We start from the raw sequence: 16,475 nt of genomic DNA, 5'->3' as shown, positions 1-16,475 counted from the left end.
GTTTTTTTTTTTTTCCCTTTAAATTGATCTTCTTCATATTGAAGTGGCGAGCCGGTAGGACCATTCTTTGTTTTTTCCCCCGCTTTGCCGTCTATGGATTACGGACATATTTTTTCCCCATTGTATGAAACTGGACCCTAAGGAGGAATACCTTAAAAAGTGAACTTTAAAAAGAAAAGGACCGAAAAGGACTCTTAACAAAAGGACTGTTGCACAGGAAATCACAGCAATTGATTTATTATTTGTTACACAATTATTTGATTGTGGGCATTTATTTATGTTGTGTGTTGTATTGATTATTTTGGTCCATTTCCCCTTTTCCCCATTTATTCAATATATTTTTGGTACAAGATACTACAGTCTTTGGTCTCATCATTCACACCATCTAGGCTCCATAAAGAACCATTTCTTCTGCGCGTCAGTCAATAAACTCGTCCATTGCAATAACACTAGCCCTTAAATAACTTTGCGTTACATGTGGCGAACCAGCCAGGAGCCTGATGTGTGAATGACTGTTCTTTTGTGTTATTTGATTTAATTGAATATTTGCTATTTCCTGTGGTTTTGGTAAGGTCCGCGACAAGGGGAAAATGAAGTTTATTCAGAAAAGTGGGGTCAATATTGCACATTCTGTCATTGTTTCTGGTGCCACAAACACTGAGAAAGATGAGGAAATTCTTGATTATTTGAAACAATACGGTTGTATCGAAAAGGTTATTTTTGTGGACGACTTAAATAGTATGTTTTACAAAAACCTGATCGTTGAATACGTTGATAGTTCTGCGTTAACTGCTCTTAATCCATTTTTCCCGTATACTCATCAGTCAAAGAATTACTCTGCTTTGACTTTTTGTGTAAAATCGCTTGCCGCAGAATGCACAGCCACAGCGGGAGTCCAGACCCCTGCAGATTACCTCGGCGAGCTCAAGCAACTTGCACGCCGCAGCGGCAGGGATTTTTCAGATATTCTGAGGGAAATGATGGGACAAATCAGTGAGCATCTGGAAGGAATGGAACAAGATGGTGACTTAGAAGAGGGAGCCTCAGTCCAAATTGTGGAGCCTGCACCATCTCTGCCTGGCCAGCAGGGGTCGTTGTCTGGACACTCCGCAATCCCTGAGACAGCTACCAGCAATCCCTCACCTGACCAACAGGGGTCACTGCCACATCCAAAGATTTTCACTGTCACAGACTGAAATGAACCCCCCGGAAATACAAAAGGTAGTGGTGGAGCATGTTGTAAAAACAGACACCGTACCTGCATTCAGACTTCGTCCTTTCTCTGGGAAGATTCCCAAGCCAGCCAACGAAACCGATTATGAGACCTGGAGATCTCACATTGAACTGCTATTAGCAGATCCAAATTTAACACCTCTGCAGATCACTCGTCGCATCCTTGAGAGTTTGCTACCGCCGGCAGCAGATGTTGTGAAAGGGCTGGGCTCAAACACAATTCCATCCATCTATTTAAAAGTGTTGGATTCTGCTTTCGCCACAGTATAAGATGGAGAGGAGTTGTTTGCTCAATTCCTGAATACATTACAGGATTCAGGTGAGAAACCCTCTGCTTTTTTGCAACGTTTACAACTCACATTAAACACTGTGATGAAAAGAGGTGGTATCTTGTCTTCAGACTTCAAAAAACAATTACTCAAGCAGTTTTGTAGAGGATGCTGGGACAGCGATATCATTAACAAACTACAGTTGGAGAACTTGAGGAGCGATCCCCCATGTTTTGCAGAGCTCCTCCTACTGCTTCGAACTGAGGAGGGTAGACAGCTGGCCAAGGAGAATCTCATGAAGAAGCACCTGACTGCATCCAAGCCTCGTGCCGCTGTTCACTCTCAGAGCACATGTGCTTGTAGCCATTCAGACACCAAGGCTATTAATGAGCTGAAGCAACAGATGCAGAAACTGCAGAGTCAAATGGCTGCTCTTCTCTCACAGAAATCTCAATTCTCCAAGCCAGCACCACCTCAACTCAGATCAGCACAACCAAGACCCAGCAGCAGTGCAACCAGTTCCCGGCCTAGAGCAGGCTACTGCTTTAAATGTGGAGAGGATGGGCACATGTCAGCAGGATGCGCCAACCCTCCAAACCCGACACTGGTTCTGAAAAAGAAGAAACAACTTGAGAAAAGACAGCAGGCTTGGGACAGCAACAACAAATCATCAAACTAGAGGCAGTCTCTGTGGAGGGACAGACGGAGGCTGCAGTTAACCCATGTCCCAGTCACAAGCAAAATGGACATTCCATCACACTGCCTAAAGGACTCATTGGAACCCGAAGTACAGCACAGGTCACGATTGGAGGGACTGTATTCAACTGCCTGTTAGACACGGGGTCCCAGGTAACCACCATCTCTCACTCCTTCCACCATGATTATCTCTCTGACCAGGAGATACAACCTCTGAAGAATCTCTTGGAGATGGGCGCGAATGGCCAAGCGGTTCCATACCTTGGCTATGTGGAGATGAACGTCACCTTCCCTTCCGACTTCTTGGGTTCCACCACAGCTGTTGATACACTTGCTCTGGTAGTTCCTGATGTCCAATCAGCTCAACAGCCATCAATACTGATTGGCACAAACACTCTGGACTTGGCATATGAGAAAGCATTCTCAGACCAACAACCCTCCTTTCCAGCCCCTCATGGATACAGAACGGTGCTGAAAATTTTTGAGCAACGATACAGACTGGCCAACAGTAATCATCATGGAATCGTCAAGCTGCACACTGACGGACCACAGACCATCCCAGCTGGAAAAACTGTTGCCCTGGAGGGTTAATTTTCGGACGCTGCCTCCAGGCCGAGAAGGCTGTGTTGGTGGAACACCCGACTTCGCCGCCTCTGCCAGGTGGCTTAATGGTCCCGTCTTGTGTCATGGATTTCCTTCTCACCAGCCATACCACTTACCCGTGGTAATCTGCAACCAGTCTGATCATGATGTAACCCTCCCAGCCAAAGCCATCATTGCGGAGATCAGTGCCATTCAGTCCATTCAGTGTCAAGAAAGGAGTCATGACAGTATGCCTCCTAACCCTGTGACTTCTGGATTCGACTTCAACTTTGGTAACTCCCCCTTAACACCGGAATGGAAGAGTCGTATTACTGAGAAGTTAAACGCCCTCCATGATGTCTTTGCCAAACACGACCTTGACTTTGGGAAAACCGACAAAGTGAAACATCAGATCAAGCTCTCTGACCCTACTCCCTTCAAGCAGCGCCCAAGACCAATCCATCATCAAGATCTGGATGCTGTGCGCCAACACCTGAAGGAGCTGGTTGACTCTGGGATCATCAGAGAGTCAGACTCACCCTTTGCGTCACCCATTGTCGTGGTGCGAAAGAAGAATGGGAGTGTGCGGCTCTGCATTGATTACCGGAAACTAAATCTGCAGACCATCAAAGATGCATATGCATTGCCAAAGTTGGAGGATACCTTTACAGCTCTCTCTGGATCAGAATGGTTTTCAGTCCTTGACCTTAAATCTGGTTATTATCAGATTGAAATGGAAGAGGCAGACAAGAGCAAAACAGCATTTGTATGTCCACTTGGATTCTATGAGTTCAACAGAATGCCCCAGGGAGTCACAAACGCACCCAGTACCTTCTAACGACTAATGGAAAGGTGCATGGGAGAAATGAACTTGAAAGAAGTCTTGGTCTTCATTGACGACTTGATTATTTTTGCACCAACACTTGAAGAGCATGAGAGGAGACTACTGAAAGTCCTTCACCGTCTGAAGGAATTTGGACTCAAGCTCTCAGTTGAAAAGTGCATGTTCTTCCAGAAAACCGTAAAATACCTGGGGCATGTTGTGTCAAAGGATGGTGTGCAGACAGATCCAGATAAAATCGAGACCCTTAAGTCCTGGCCGGTTCCGAAGACTCTTAAAGAACTCCGCTCTTTCCTGGGTTTCACAGGATATTACCGCAGGTTCATCCAAGGCTACTCCAACATCGTCAAACCTTTGCATGACCTTACTGCTGGATATCCTCCATCTCAGCGAAAACTCAGAGCCACCATCAAGCGAGACCAATATTTGGATCCTAAGGAACCACTTGCCAGTCGCTGGACTCCTGCATGTCAACAAGCCTTTGACACCATTATCAAAAAACTCACCACAGCACCAGTACTTGCTTTCGCCGATCCCCAGAAGCCTTACCTTCTCCATACAGATGCCAGTTCTGCCGGGCTAGGAGCTATTCTGTACCAGGAGAAACAAGGACAAAACCAGGTGATTGCCTACGCAAGTCGCGGTCTGTCGAGGTGTGAGTCAAAATATCCAGCTCACAAACTGGAGTTTCTGGCTCTCAAGTGGGCTGTTACGGAGAAGTTTCACGACTATCTCTATGGCACCAACTTTACTGTCGTTACTGACAGCAACCCACTCACCTACCTACTTACCTCTGCTAAATTAGATGCCACCAGTTACCGTTGGCTCTCTGCTCTTTCCACAGTTTCATTTAAAATCATGTACAGATCTGGTAAGCAGAATCTAGACGCTGATGCTCTCTCTCGCAGGCCACATGGAGACCTCGCCAATGACCAAATGTCCCAAAAGGAGAGGGAGAGAATTCTTCGATTTGCCCAACACCATCTGGATCAGTCTACCTCAATTTCCATCGATCAGCACACGGTCAAAGCCATTTGTGACCGTCAGCTTGTTTATAGCATGGCTGAGAAGACGTCCACCACCGCACTCATCCAGTTACTAACTGCCCATACCGACAGTTTGCCTGACAGCTTCGTCAACGACACCCAGTTTGCATCTCCTGTTGTTTCTCAGCTGACAACCGCTGAAATCGCTGAGAGACAGAGGGAAGACCAGACCCTGAGGCATGTCATATTGCTGCTAGAGACTGGGGAAAGTCCACCTCCCATCTTGCGGGATGAACTCCCAGAACTGCCCCTTCTACTCCGAGACCAACATCACATGGAGCTCCAAAACGGCATTCTTGTGAGAAGGAGGCAAGTTGGGGACCAGCTCTATTACCAGCTAGTGTTACCTCAGAAATTCCGGGCTGAAGTACTGTCAGAACTGCATGACAAGATGGGTCATCTGGGCATCGAACGTACTCTTGACCTCGTACGTCAAAGATTCTACTGGCCGAAAATGGCCAATGATGTGTGGAATAAAGTGAAGACATGTGAGAGATGCACCAAACGGAAAGCCTTATCTGAAAGAGCAGCACCCCTGGTGAACATTCGAACTTGTCGACCTCTGGAACTGGTTTGCATGGACTTTTTATCACTGGAACCTGACAGGAGCAGAACCAAAGACATCCTTGTAATAACAGATCACTTTACCAAGTACGCTGTCGCTGTCCCCACTCCAAACCAAAAAGCAAAGACCGTCGCCAAATGTCTCTGGGACAATTTCCTGGTTCATTATGGTATCCCAGAAAAGCTCCATAGTGATCAAGGACCAGACTTTGAGTCACGCACAATAAAAGAACTGTGCAAAATGGCTGGGATTCACAAAATCAGAACTACACCATACCATCCACGAGGTAATCCAGTCGAGCGCTTTAACAGAACACTCCTGAATATGCTCGGAACACTCACCACACTGAGAGAGAACTCACTGGAAAGATTTTGTTAAGCCCCTAGTCCACGCATACAACTGCACCCGGAGTGATGTTACTGGTTACTCACCCTATGAGCTCATGTTTGGTCGACAACCTCGCCTCCCGATTGACTTGGTCTTTGGACTGCCTGTGGACAACAATCAGCCCACTCATTCACAGTATGTCCAGAACCTAAAGTCAAATCTAGAAAAGAGCTACAAAATTGCCATTGGTAATCTGGAGAAGCTCATGGGAAGGAACAAGAGCCGTTTCGACCAACATATCACCCCTCTGAACTGGACGTTGGTGACAGGGTGCTGGTACGTAATGTGAAACTCCGAGGCAAACACAAAATCGCAGACAAATGGGAACCAGACATCTATGTGGTGGTAAAAAGAGCAGACAATATTCCAGTGTACACTCTCCGACCAGAGAACAAACCCAAACCGATTCGTACTCTGCACAGAGATCTCCTCCTGCCATGTGGATTCTTGCTGGATTCCACTGAAACCAACCGAACAACTGTAAAACCAACCAGGAAGCGGTCACTCAACCTTTCTGATGAGGACTGTGCACAACCTCAGTCAGAAGATGAGGATGACATAATATCGCATCTATGGTATGATCCTGTCTCAGAGCCTTTGCAATTCACCACTATCCACAATCTGCCAGAACCTTCATCCACCGTTTCAGCCACTGAAACTTTACCACCTGATATGCCATTCTGTGAACCTGCTACACTCCCGTTGCCTCCTCTTGAGCCAGCAGAGAGCGAAACCCCTGACTCAGAAACCCCTGTCGAGGAGGAAGCTCCTGATCCTGTGGAATCAGAGGACAGTCTGTCCTATGTTGAACCTACCAATGATGAATTGCCGACTGAGCCCAGTATCTCCTCTGCTGCTGATCTACCGTCTAGCTCTGACACCTCCAGCTCTGAACTAGAACCTGTGAGGACATCAACTCGGACCAGGAAGCCACCAGACCGGTTACAATACTCTAGATTTGGTCAGCCCATCTTGAAGAGTATTCAGGCACTAGTCCATGGCTTAACCACCACCTTCACTCATGCACTGGAGGATGAAGAGGACCATCTACTTAGTGCCACTGAGCAACCTGTCATCCGGAACCAGCCACCATGTACGGGGACGTACATGAGATCGAGGGGGGAACCTGTAACCCATATCAACTACTCCCTGTCAAATGACTCAAGCCAGCTGATTTGAGGCCCCTCTCCTGATTGGCTCCTTCCACGTCGCGGCAACTATGAATACGGCCGTGGAGGGATACTTCCGGGTTCGACTCCTGCTGTGGCTGTAAGCTTATGTTGTGTGGAACCGCGTTGGAAAACAAAGCGTTTTTCTCCCCTAAACCCGTCTATAAAATTGTATCACCTCAGCGGTAAGTGTTCTTAACATCTACTAATAACAACCTTTTAGTCGTCAGTAACCAGCCGGCCGTTTCGCGATTAACAAATGACTTTGTTCGGCGGCGTTCCCACCATGAAACAGAACTCGGTTCAAAAACCGCTGTTTTTGAACACCTTTATTTCTTAAGCGCTTTAATGGGCTTACTTTGAAACAAAGTGCAATTAAATGATTATTGTTATGTGTTGCCTTGAATTCGGCTATGCTGTCTGTTAGACAGTTGTTTTCCTTTATTGTTATTTTTGTATTTGTTTGTAGCGAACGCTACTGGAATATATAGATTAAGCTACGTAGCCAAGATGATTACTAATTTAACTGTTGTACATTTGTGATTGATGATGATGATGATGATGATTTGCATTGTTACATAGACTTGCCGAAAAATGTATTTGTTTACCGGTAAACTGAATTGATTTTGATTTACTAATGGATATTTTTCTGGCCTACAGGTCAGGTTTTTTTTCCTTTAAATTGATCTTCTTCATATTGAAGTGGCGAGCGGTAGGACCATTCTTTGTTTTTTCCCCGCTTTGCCGTCTATGGATTACGGACATATTTTTTCCCCATTGTATGAAACTGGACCCTAAGGAGGAATACCTTAAAAAGTGAACTTTAAAAAGAAAAGGACCGAAAAGGACTCTTAACAAAAGGACTGTTGCACAGGAAATCACAGCAATTGATTTATTATTTGTTACACAATTATTTGATTGTGGGCATTTATTTATGTTGTGTGTTGTATTGATTATTTTGGTCCATTTCCCCTTTTCCCCATTTATTCAATATATTTTTGGTACAAGATACTACAGTCTTTGGTCTCATCATTCACACCATCTAGGCTCCATAAAGAACCATTTTTTTCTGCGCGTCAGTCAATAGACTCGTCCATTGCAATAACACTAGCCCTTAAATAACTTTGCGTTACACTTGCTAACAGTTTTAATCACTTTTCTACAGCAGTTTGAACCCATCAGAATGATGTGTTTGTGTGGTGGAGCGTCTGTGAGCGTGACTATTATTGGTGTCAAAGCTCCCAGCAAACACAACAAGCAGACGAGGAGCAGACAAAGGAAACAAAATGTCCATCACTGTTTCTGTAAGAAGTCAGTCGAGCTCCAAGACTTTAATGTCAAGGCTTCCAATGTAGTTCTTCCAGTATTTGAAATGTTTCCAAGACTTACTGCTTTTTATCCATACTTTTGTGTTCATGGATGTTTGATTAGATGAGAAGATTATAAACTAGTTTTGAAAATAAGATTTATATACATTCTGTTTCTAAATATGATTTATGACAAAGAGTGTTTAACATGTGATCAGTGTGTGTATGTTATGTGGAGGTGCAGCCAGAGCTGTGCTCTTGTTGTGTTTCTGGGTGTAAAACAAAAAACTTCACATTTAAAACTTGTCTTGGACTTGTAATCTGCTCGTTTTCTCCCTTTCGCTACTCAGATCTCACATGTGTATGATGCAACTTGATTATTATTGCTTAGGGAGATTTTTATGAAACTAATTTGTTTCTGCAGCACCAGGAGAGTAAACACATGTCAAAGCATGCTGTAGTCAGAGTTTGTAAAGGTGTGATAAAATGAAGGAAGCAGTGAGAGAAGAAGTTTTAAAGTCTTTGTTTTCTTCACAGTTCTCGGCGTCTCGTGTGCTTCTTCTTCTTTCTCTTCACACAAAGTCGTAGAAGTTTTCAGACGTGTCACAGCTGGATGTGAGGATGGGACCCACTTTCCTCTGTGAGCTGGGCCTATTCTGTGAGTGCATCACTTCTTCCTTTGATTCATGCTGACTGATGAACATGTTTTAGTAAAATGACAGAGTTTCAGTCATTTGCAGCATTTCAGTTCATGTTTTGTTCTCAACATGGTTGTTTGTAGGCTGGATTAGATTTCACTGACGCTGGTTTAGTTTATCTAAGAAAGGTTTGTTTCTTCATCAGTGATAATTTGATGCATTTTACATTAAATATATCATTTAAACCAATCATAGCAGCCTCTGGTAACACAACATGTGTTTGATTGATGCCATGTTTGAGTGAGTCTTCAGTTTGATGATGTGTGAAGTTTCTTCCTTTATTGCAGTTCTCTGTACGCTCCTCTGCAGCGGACACGCTCAAGGTGACGGAACAGTTTGCACTTTTCATTTATTTAGTAAATATTAATCTTCATGCATCAATCTTAAACACTTTCCATTTCTGTTTTTCTTTATTTCTCAATATATTTATAAGTTTATGAACATATCAGAACAGATTTTGATTTGTAAAGTACATAAGTGTTTTAGGTCAATGATGTTGTGTTTGTGTTGGATTCTAGTTCCTGTGCTAACTGTTGAACCCAGCTCGACCATTTTCATCGGAGAGTTTGTTAGCTTCAAATGTGACATGAAGGAAGGAGAACACACTGACTGGGAATACAAAATTATCATGGACGGTCGAGAAATTTTAAACTCCAACACAAACGAAGGTCTCAGTTTAAAAATTGCATCTACAGCTCAGAGTGGTAAATACAGCTGCTCTGCGCACATGAAGAGCTCACAGAATACAAAGAACAGTAACACTGTCTCTGTAACTGTGTCGGGTAAGTGGTCAGTGACATGTACACTAAATAATGTTGTCATGGAAACTTGTTTCTGTTGTGTCTGTTGCTGTGAAGCTTGAACTTAAACCAGGACACTAATTTTACCTGTTACTTCACACAACTGAAGACTCACTCAAACATGGCATCAATCAAACACTTGAGGTGTTACCCGCAATTGCTTTACTCACAGTAAACCCAGTACTAAAATACTCACACTCTGTGTGTGTGTGTGTGTGTGTGTGTGTGTGTGTGTATAGAGAGAGAGAGAGATCTATATATATATATATAGATATAGATATATAGATTTGTTTTAATTTATTTAAAAAAAACCCATCATTGAAACCATCATTGTGTGTCCTTCAGCAGTGACCTGTGATAGTTTACATTAGTGTGACTTTTTCAGGTCAGACAAACATTTATACTGTAATTATTTAGAGATTTAAACCAGAGTTACAGAAACAATATCCACATGTTGAGAAAGACACGAGAAGAAAAATCAAAGAACACAGAGAGAAAATAAATAGAAAAATATGATAAAGAGTAATGTGGGTGGAAAGTTTCACCACATGAAACCAATTTTTGAAATTTTACATTTCCTATATTTTTATGAGTTCATAATGAATAATGCATTTTTCCTTTTTTTGTCCTAACAGCAGGTAAACCCAGGGCCACACTGACTCCAGGATCAACTATCATACCAGTAGGGGGCAGTGTGACACTGACCTGCTCTGTGGGGAGCTCTGCTGGCTGGAAATATGAGTGGTTCAGACGTGACCCAAACACTGAGGTTCAAATGAGAACAGATGATCAACAAAACAGAGTAATCAGAGTATCTGAAGGAGGAATCTACCGCTGCAGAGGAAGAAGAGGAAACCCAGATTACTACACTGATAAAAGTGATGATGTCACCATTGAGATAACCTGTAAGTTCAATAATTTAGTTTGAAATTCACATTCAGACACACAGTGTTAAGTTTTCTCTGCTGAGCTGATGTTTCTGTTTGTATCTTAACTGTTAATAAACAGTTTCCAATAAGGTTGTTGTAAAAGGACGACCCAGCTGGCCTCAGATATTCAGCGGTGAGACGATCAGTCTGACATGTGAGGTGCAGGAAGGAGGTGAAACCACTGAGTGGGAGTATAGATGGAGAGGACCCAAGCAAACCACACAGTGGACTCACAATAATTACTGGATATTCAATGTTTCTGAGTCCAGCAGTGGAGACTACATGTGTAAGAGTCGACGCAGAGATGACTCATATTCTTCAACAGAGTGGAGTGAAGCCTTCAACTTGTCAGTATCAAGTAAGTCATGTTTGTTGTTCAGCTTCATTTTACAAACATAACAATGATCAGAACAGGATGACATCAACCTGATAGTAGCCTCGTAGTTTGTCCGACACTTTGTGAAATGAATATTTAGCTGGTATTAAGCTAATGTTGAGCTTTATTAGCATCACCCCAGTAAAATGATGAAATAAACAAGCATCATATACGTGTGTCTATTAAAAACACTTTGAAAACTTTTAAATGTACAAAACAAATAATGACAAAACTACATCATCCCTATTTAAAAGTCTCATGGAAATTTTCTTCCAGCTGATAACATAAATAAAACACCCACATACTTGATCTCAGTCACCATGGTCGTGCTGCTCCTCAGCTTCCTGTTTCATGCAAGTAAGCTTGAACATAAGTCATTTCCTTCTCGAGCTCACAGGATTTGTTTTAGAAAACCTGACCGCTAACTTTGACCTCGAGGTCACTGAGATTTAAACTTATCTGAGATTATTAGTAGATGATGAGTTCTTGAGTTATCGTAATCATGAACACAAGTGTCCAAGCCGCCTGCCCCGCCATTGATCTGGGGACCCCAACTAATACCCCATAAAGTGATGATGATGAATAAGATTGTGTGCTTTACTGTAAATATTGAGGGCTGTTGCCAGTTTGACAGTATTCAGTATGATGTTTATGTTTAGAATATCTGCTCCTTATCAGCTGCAACACTACCGCAGATTTCACAGTGGCTGCATCACCATCGTTCTTGTGAACACTGACACTTTTTAAAGCTGTAATTTTAGTATGTTCAGTGCCGTCTTTACTGAAAGTGCAAAAACACTGAGACAAAACGCTGTTTTAGTTTAGAGAAGCTCTGTAAAGAGGAAGCTCGCTCTTCTTTGGACCCATTTTTCCACAAATGTTTGTAAAGGCTACGTGGAAATGGGACACATCTCAGAGATTAAGAAGGCTACTAGACATTTTATTAGGTACACCTTGCTGGTACACTTGTCATGGTGACTGATGGAGCTACAAGCAGAAATCTAATGTTTTCATTGCTGAGCTGGTTTATTGTGGCAGCCTAGAAACAGAGATGGTGACTCTGTGACGTCTGTGCAGCTGAAATGGTGTAGAGAGCCCAGTGATGTGAACATAGTTTCTGCTGTGTGCTGTGAATCTGAACACATCTCTAATGTGAAAACAACATTTTATGACTGCGACAGACATTTTTTCCTCCACAGGGGGCCGAACTGTTTGAAGGGTTTTTGTTCATGGATTACACGTTTTTATACATTTTATCTCAGGAATAATGGATGAGTTTGTTTTATTAATGCAGTGATGTGTGAAATGTTGATATTAGTGTGTAAGTTATGAAGATACGTTTTTCTAATAGGAATCAATGTTGATTTCTTCTGATGGTGTGGAAAGAAGATTGATGCCAAATCAAAGCAAACTGCTGCAGTTAATAAATCATGTAGTTACATGATAATATGTAATGAAGGCCAGAAATGAAGAGTTAAAAGTCGTATAATTAAAGTGGTGCTATTAGAGATTTGTCTGTGCAGCTATTATAAATGGAAATGCATTACAGACCTGTGTGAGAGGAGAAAGTAGATGACATCAGCAATAACACTGCTGGGATGTTTTTACTACTAATTTCCCTGTTTAAACACTGATCCAATTGATGAAATAGTAGAGGGTACATAATTGTCCTCTCACACCTGGACAACAACAACACCTACGCCAGAATGCTGTTTATAGACTTCAGTTCAGCGTTCAATACAATCCACCCCTCACAACTCATCAGGAAACTGACAGACCTGGGCATCAGTTCCCTCATCTGCAAATGGTTACTGGACTTCCTGACCAACCGCCCCCAACATGTCCGGCTGGATAACCGCTGCTCATCTACAATCACAATGAACACCGGTGTACCACAAGGCTGTGTGATGAGCCCTTTCCTCTACTCCCTCTTCACCCACGACTGCAGACCTGCTGATGGTTCCAACACCATCATTAAGTTTGCAGATGACACCACGGTGATTGGCCTCATCAGTGACAACGATGAGACCGCCTACAGGGAGGAGGTGGATCGTCTGGCTGAGTGGTGCGACACAAACAACCTGCTGCTTAACACCGAGAAGACCAAGGAGCTCATCGTGGACTACAGGAGGAATGCTGTCCCACATCCACCCATCCACATTAAGGGGACGGCTGTGGAGCGTGTGAGCAGCTTCAAGTTCCTGGGAGTCCACATCTCTGAGGATCTCACCTGGACGACCAACTGCTCCAAGCTGGTCAAGAAGGCTCACCAGCGCCTCTTCTTCTTGAGGACTCTGAGGAAGAACCACCTGTCCTCAGACATCCTGGTGAACTTCTATCGCTGCACCATCGAGAGCATCCTGACCAACTGTATAACAGTCTGGTACGGGAACTGCTCCGCCTCGGACCGGAAGGCGTTGCAGAGGGTCGTGAAAACTGCCCAGCGCATCGCCGGAGCACCACTTCCTGCCATAAAGGACATCTACAGGAAGCGGTGTCTGAAAAGGGCTGGGAAAATCATCAAAGACCCCAGTCACCCATCACATGGACTCTTCACCCTCCTGCCCTCTGGGAGGCGCTACAGGAGCCTCCGGACTAAGACCACCAGGTACCGGAACAGCTTCTTCCCCACAGCTGTCAGACTCCTGAACTCTGCCTCCTGACATCTGACCCACGTTAAACTCATGGACTGAACATACACACACCCACAACCACCTACACACACACACAATGGACAACTGTACCCTCAAACACACAATAATAACATGGACTGAACCACCACTCACATAAAATAATTTTTAATCCTACAACTGTTTATAACTTGCATAGTTCATATTTCTGTATAGTTTTTTTTCATATTTATATCTTGTACATAGCTTGTACTCACTACAGCCTGTACATACTTATAGTTATAGAATATTCATAACATACTTCATACCGCGTACATATAACATACCATAATAGACCCATTTCTGTAATATACTTACATATCTATATTATTGCTAATATATATTGTAATATATCTATATCATGGCTAAAGCACTTCTGGATGGATGCGAACTGCATTTTGTTGCCCTGTACCTGTAACATGTGACATGACAATAAAGTTGAATTCTATTCTAATTATAAAAATGTTGTTATTAAAATGTACCATTGTGCAATTAAGCCAGGTGTCGTTCTGCCCACTTGACCTCCGTCGGACTCTCAGCCAGGTTCCCTGTAGCACTCCTTTTATTGTGCCTACATGAATATGCATAGGTTCATTAACATATGACGTTTCACATAGATATACAAGTGTGTGTGTGTGTGTGAATGTGAACCTGTGAAGACTCCCCAAAGCTGGTGCCAGGAGTCTAGCGGTCCATCTAAACAAAAGGCTCTTATACTTAACCAAATACAGAGTAGGTGTCCTCCTATACCATAAATCAGTAAGAGCAGATATAACCTCTCTCATGACCTTATGTTGTGTGTGCATGCCAGAGTGCTCTGGGAGGCACACAGTCTCCACAGACTACTACGGATCAAACCTCTATCAATCTACAACTAATTATAAAACTCTAAGCATATATGAGTAAATATTTCTAAGCATAAATGACAATCCAATTTTTTCCTTTTCTTCTACTTTTTCCCTAACAGCAGGTAAACCCAGGGCCACACTGACTCCAGGATCAACAATCATACCAGTAGGGGGCAGTGTGACACTGACCTGCTCTGTGGGGAGCTCTGCTGGGTGGAAATATGAGTGGTTCAGACGTGACCCAAACACTGAAGTTCAATTCAGAACAGATGATCAACAAAACAGAGTAATCAGAGTATCTGAAGGAGGAATCTACCGCTGCAGAGGAAGAAGAGGAAACCCAGATTACTACACTGATAAAAGTGATGATGTCACCATTGAGAAAACCTGTGAGTTCAGTTATTTTAGTTTTGTTTGTCATGTTTGTTGTTGAGCTCCATTTTACAAACATAACAATGGTCAGCACAGGAACAGTTCAGTAGTCTACAAAGTATCTTACATTGTTTTTAAAATATATGCAGCAAACCTTTTTACAGACACTGTTGTAGAACAGGGATTTCTGAGATGATCATATCATTTTACATTTTATCTTTAGATGTTTTGTTACTTGCAGCTTGTCACATAAACAAATAATTTGTTAAATCTAAGAGAAATGCTAAATATAGAATCAGAACCAGAAAAGATTTTATTGCCAAGCAATTAATCAGATTTACAATATTAGGAAATTTCTGCTGTACTTAGTGTGAAATACATTATAAGACGAACACTTAAATAGATAAATAAACAAACAAACAAACAAACAAACAAACAAACAACAGTTTGACAGGAATACAAAAGCATGTTTGTACCAGCAAAATGATTTCAGTAGAGTTTTTAATTTAGCTGAACACTTGGCATATCTCAGCATGGTGTCCAGGCTGTCCTTAGAAAAATCTGAGAACACTCAATAAAAAAAAAAAATGAAGAGCTGGGAGGCCTAAAAAACTACAGCAGGTGACCAGTGACTGAAAGTCACATCCTTAAGAAATAAAAAATCCAAAGACCTTGAACATATTTATTGTCTTTAAAGCAGCTTCTGAATTATTGAATTCAACACTGAGTGTTTCTTATTTACAACAGCTGTGCTCAGTTCTGAGAGCTCTTCATTTCTAATGATCGCTGGACTAATTTCTGGAATCACATTTATTTTCCTCCTGCTCTTGCTGTGTTGCTGCATGAAGTCCAAAGGTGAGACTTTTTGTTCCTCTGATCTCAGAGATTTTACTCTTTAAATATTTATGTGCACAGACACAGCATGCAGGCCTGAAGCTGAAACTGTTGTATAAAATGTATAAAACATAACCATGTAAAAGCAAATGTCTTCTTTGAAGTGTTTAATAAAGGTTCAGCTGATGACCAGAGGGTCAGTCAGGATGAAGATCAGCAGCAGGTGTACTCCTCTCTTCTTCATGGTTAGCTTTTCATGTAGTTTAAAAGATTCTGATGCTCTTTGCAACAAGACTGTGCTGCAGTTTTAACACTGGTGAATTAAACAAAGTTATGACAATAACAGCATTTAATATAAATGTTACTGGTGAGAATACTTAATAATATTAATAATAATAGAATAATTTTCTTTGACCTGCAGGTGATCGTTGTGTCTATGAGACAATCAGAGGCTCTAAAAACACTGAGACTGGTACAGTATGAACTTTAATTCATTCACAGCTCATGGAGGCTTTTATCAAATAACTGTGATTATTATTAAAATAAATTATAATGTTATTTCAGGTCAAATAGAAGGTGATTCATGTGTGATTCAGCTCAAAGTGATTAACAAGACACGTGAGTATCCAACATAAAATATATCACATTTGCAAAATTGTTTGTTTTTTAAATGCTTTCATTTCATGACCTCAACAGAGCCCCGTGGTGACCCAGAGGAGAGCTCTGACTATTATAATGTCAATCCAAATTCAACCCCAGGTATGAAATCTTTACAGGAGCTCTTTAACTGTTTTATCTGCTCACTCAGTGTGTTTCACTTGTTTCAGTTATATCAGATGATTATTTAAAAAATT

General features: G+C 42.2%; 1 protein-coding gene across 5 annotated transcripts in view; it reads left to right on the top strand.

Moving 5' to 3' along the window:
- LOC120439410 (leukocyte immunoglobulin-like receptor subfamily B member 3) overlaps positions 1–16,475 on the top strand; it is a 56,955-nt gene that overhangs the window by 7,598 nt on the left and 32,882 nt on the right. Inside the window, exons 1-11 of one of the 5 annotated variants that reach the window (XR_005612630.1) lie at positions 8,633–8,753; positions 9,081–9,116; positions 9,312–9,575; positions 10,229–10,498; positions 10,602–10,880; positions 14,535–14,804; positions 15,535–15,642; positions 15,786–15,866; positions 16,043–16,093; positions 16,186–16,239; positions 16,318–16,380. Coding sequence is in view for 2 of the 5 variants with exons in the window: in XM_039610366.1 (XP_039466300.1) it covers positions 8,717–8,753; positions 9,081–9,116 (73 nt within the window). In the remaining 3 variants the exon portion in view is untranslated. Of the gene's footprint in view, positions 1–6,882; positions 6,974–8,632; positions 8,754–9,080; positions 9,117–9,311; positions 9,576–10,228; positions 10,499–10,601; positions 10,881–14,534; positions 14,805–15,534; positions 15,643–15,785; positions 15,867–16,042; positions 16,094–16,185; positions 16,240–16,317; positions 16,381–16,475 lie in introns of those variants that run through there. The other 4 variants (XR_005612631.1, XM_039610367.1, XM_039610366.1 and 1 more) reach the window with 4 other exon arrangements.

Source organism: Oreochromis aureus, linkage group 3, assembly GCF_013358895.1.
Source record: "Oreochromis aureus strain Israel breed Guangdong linkage group 3, ZZ_aureus, whole genome shotgun sequence".
In the NCBI taxonomy this organism is placed as follows: domain Eukaryota; kingdom Metazoa; phylum Chordata; class Actinopteri; order Cichliformes; family Cichlidae; genus Oreochromis; species Oreochromis aureus.
Note: the sequence above shows the minus strand (reverse complement) of the source record. Positions and strands in the feature narration are given on the sequence as shown.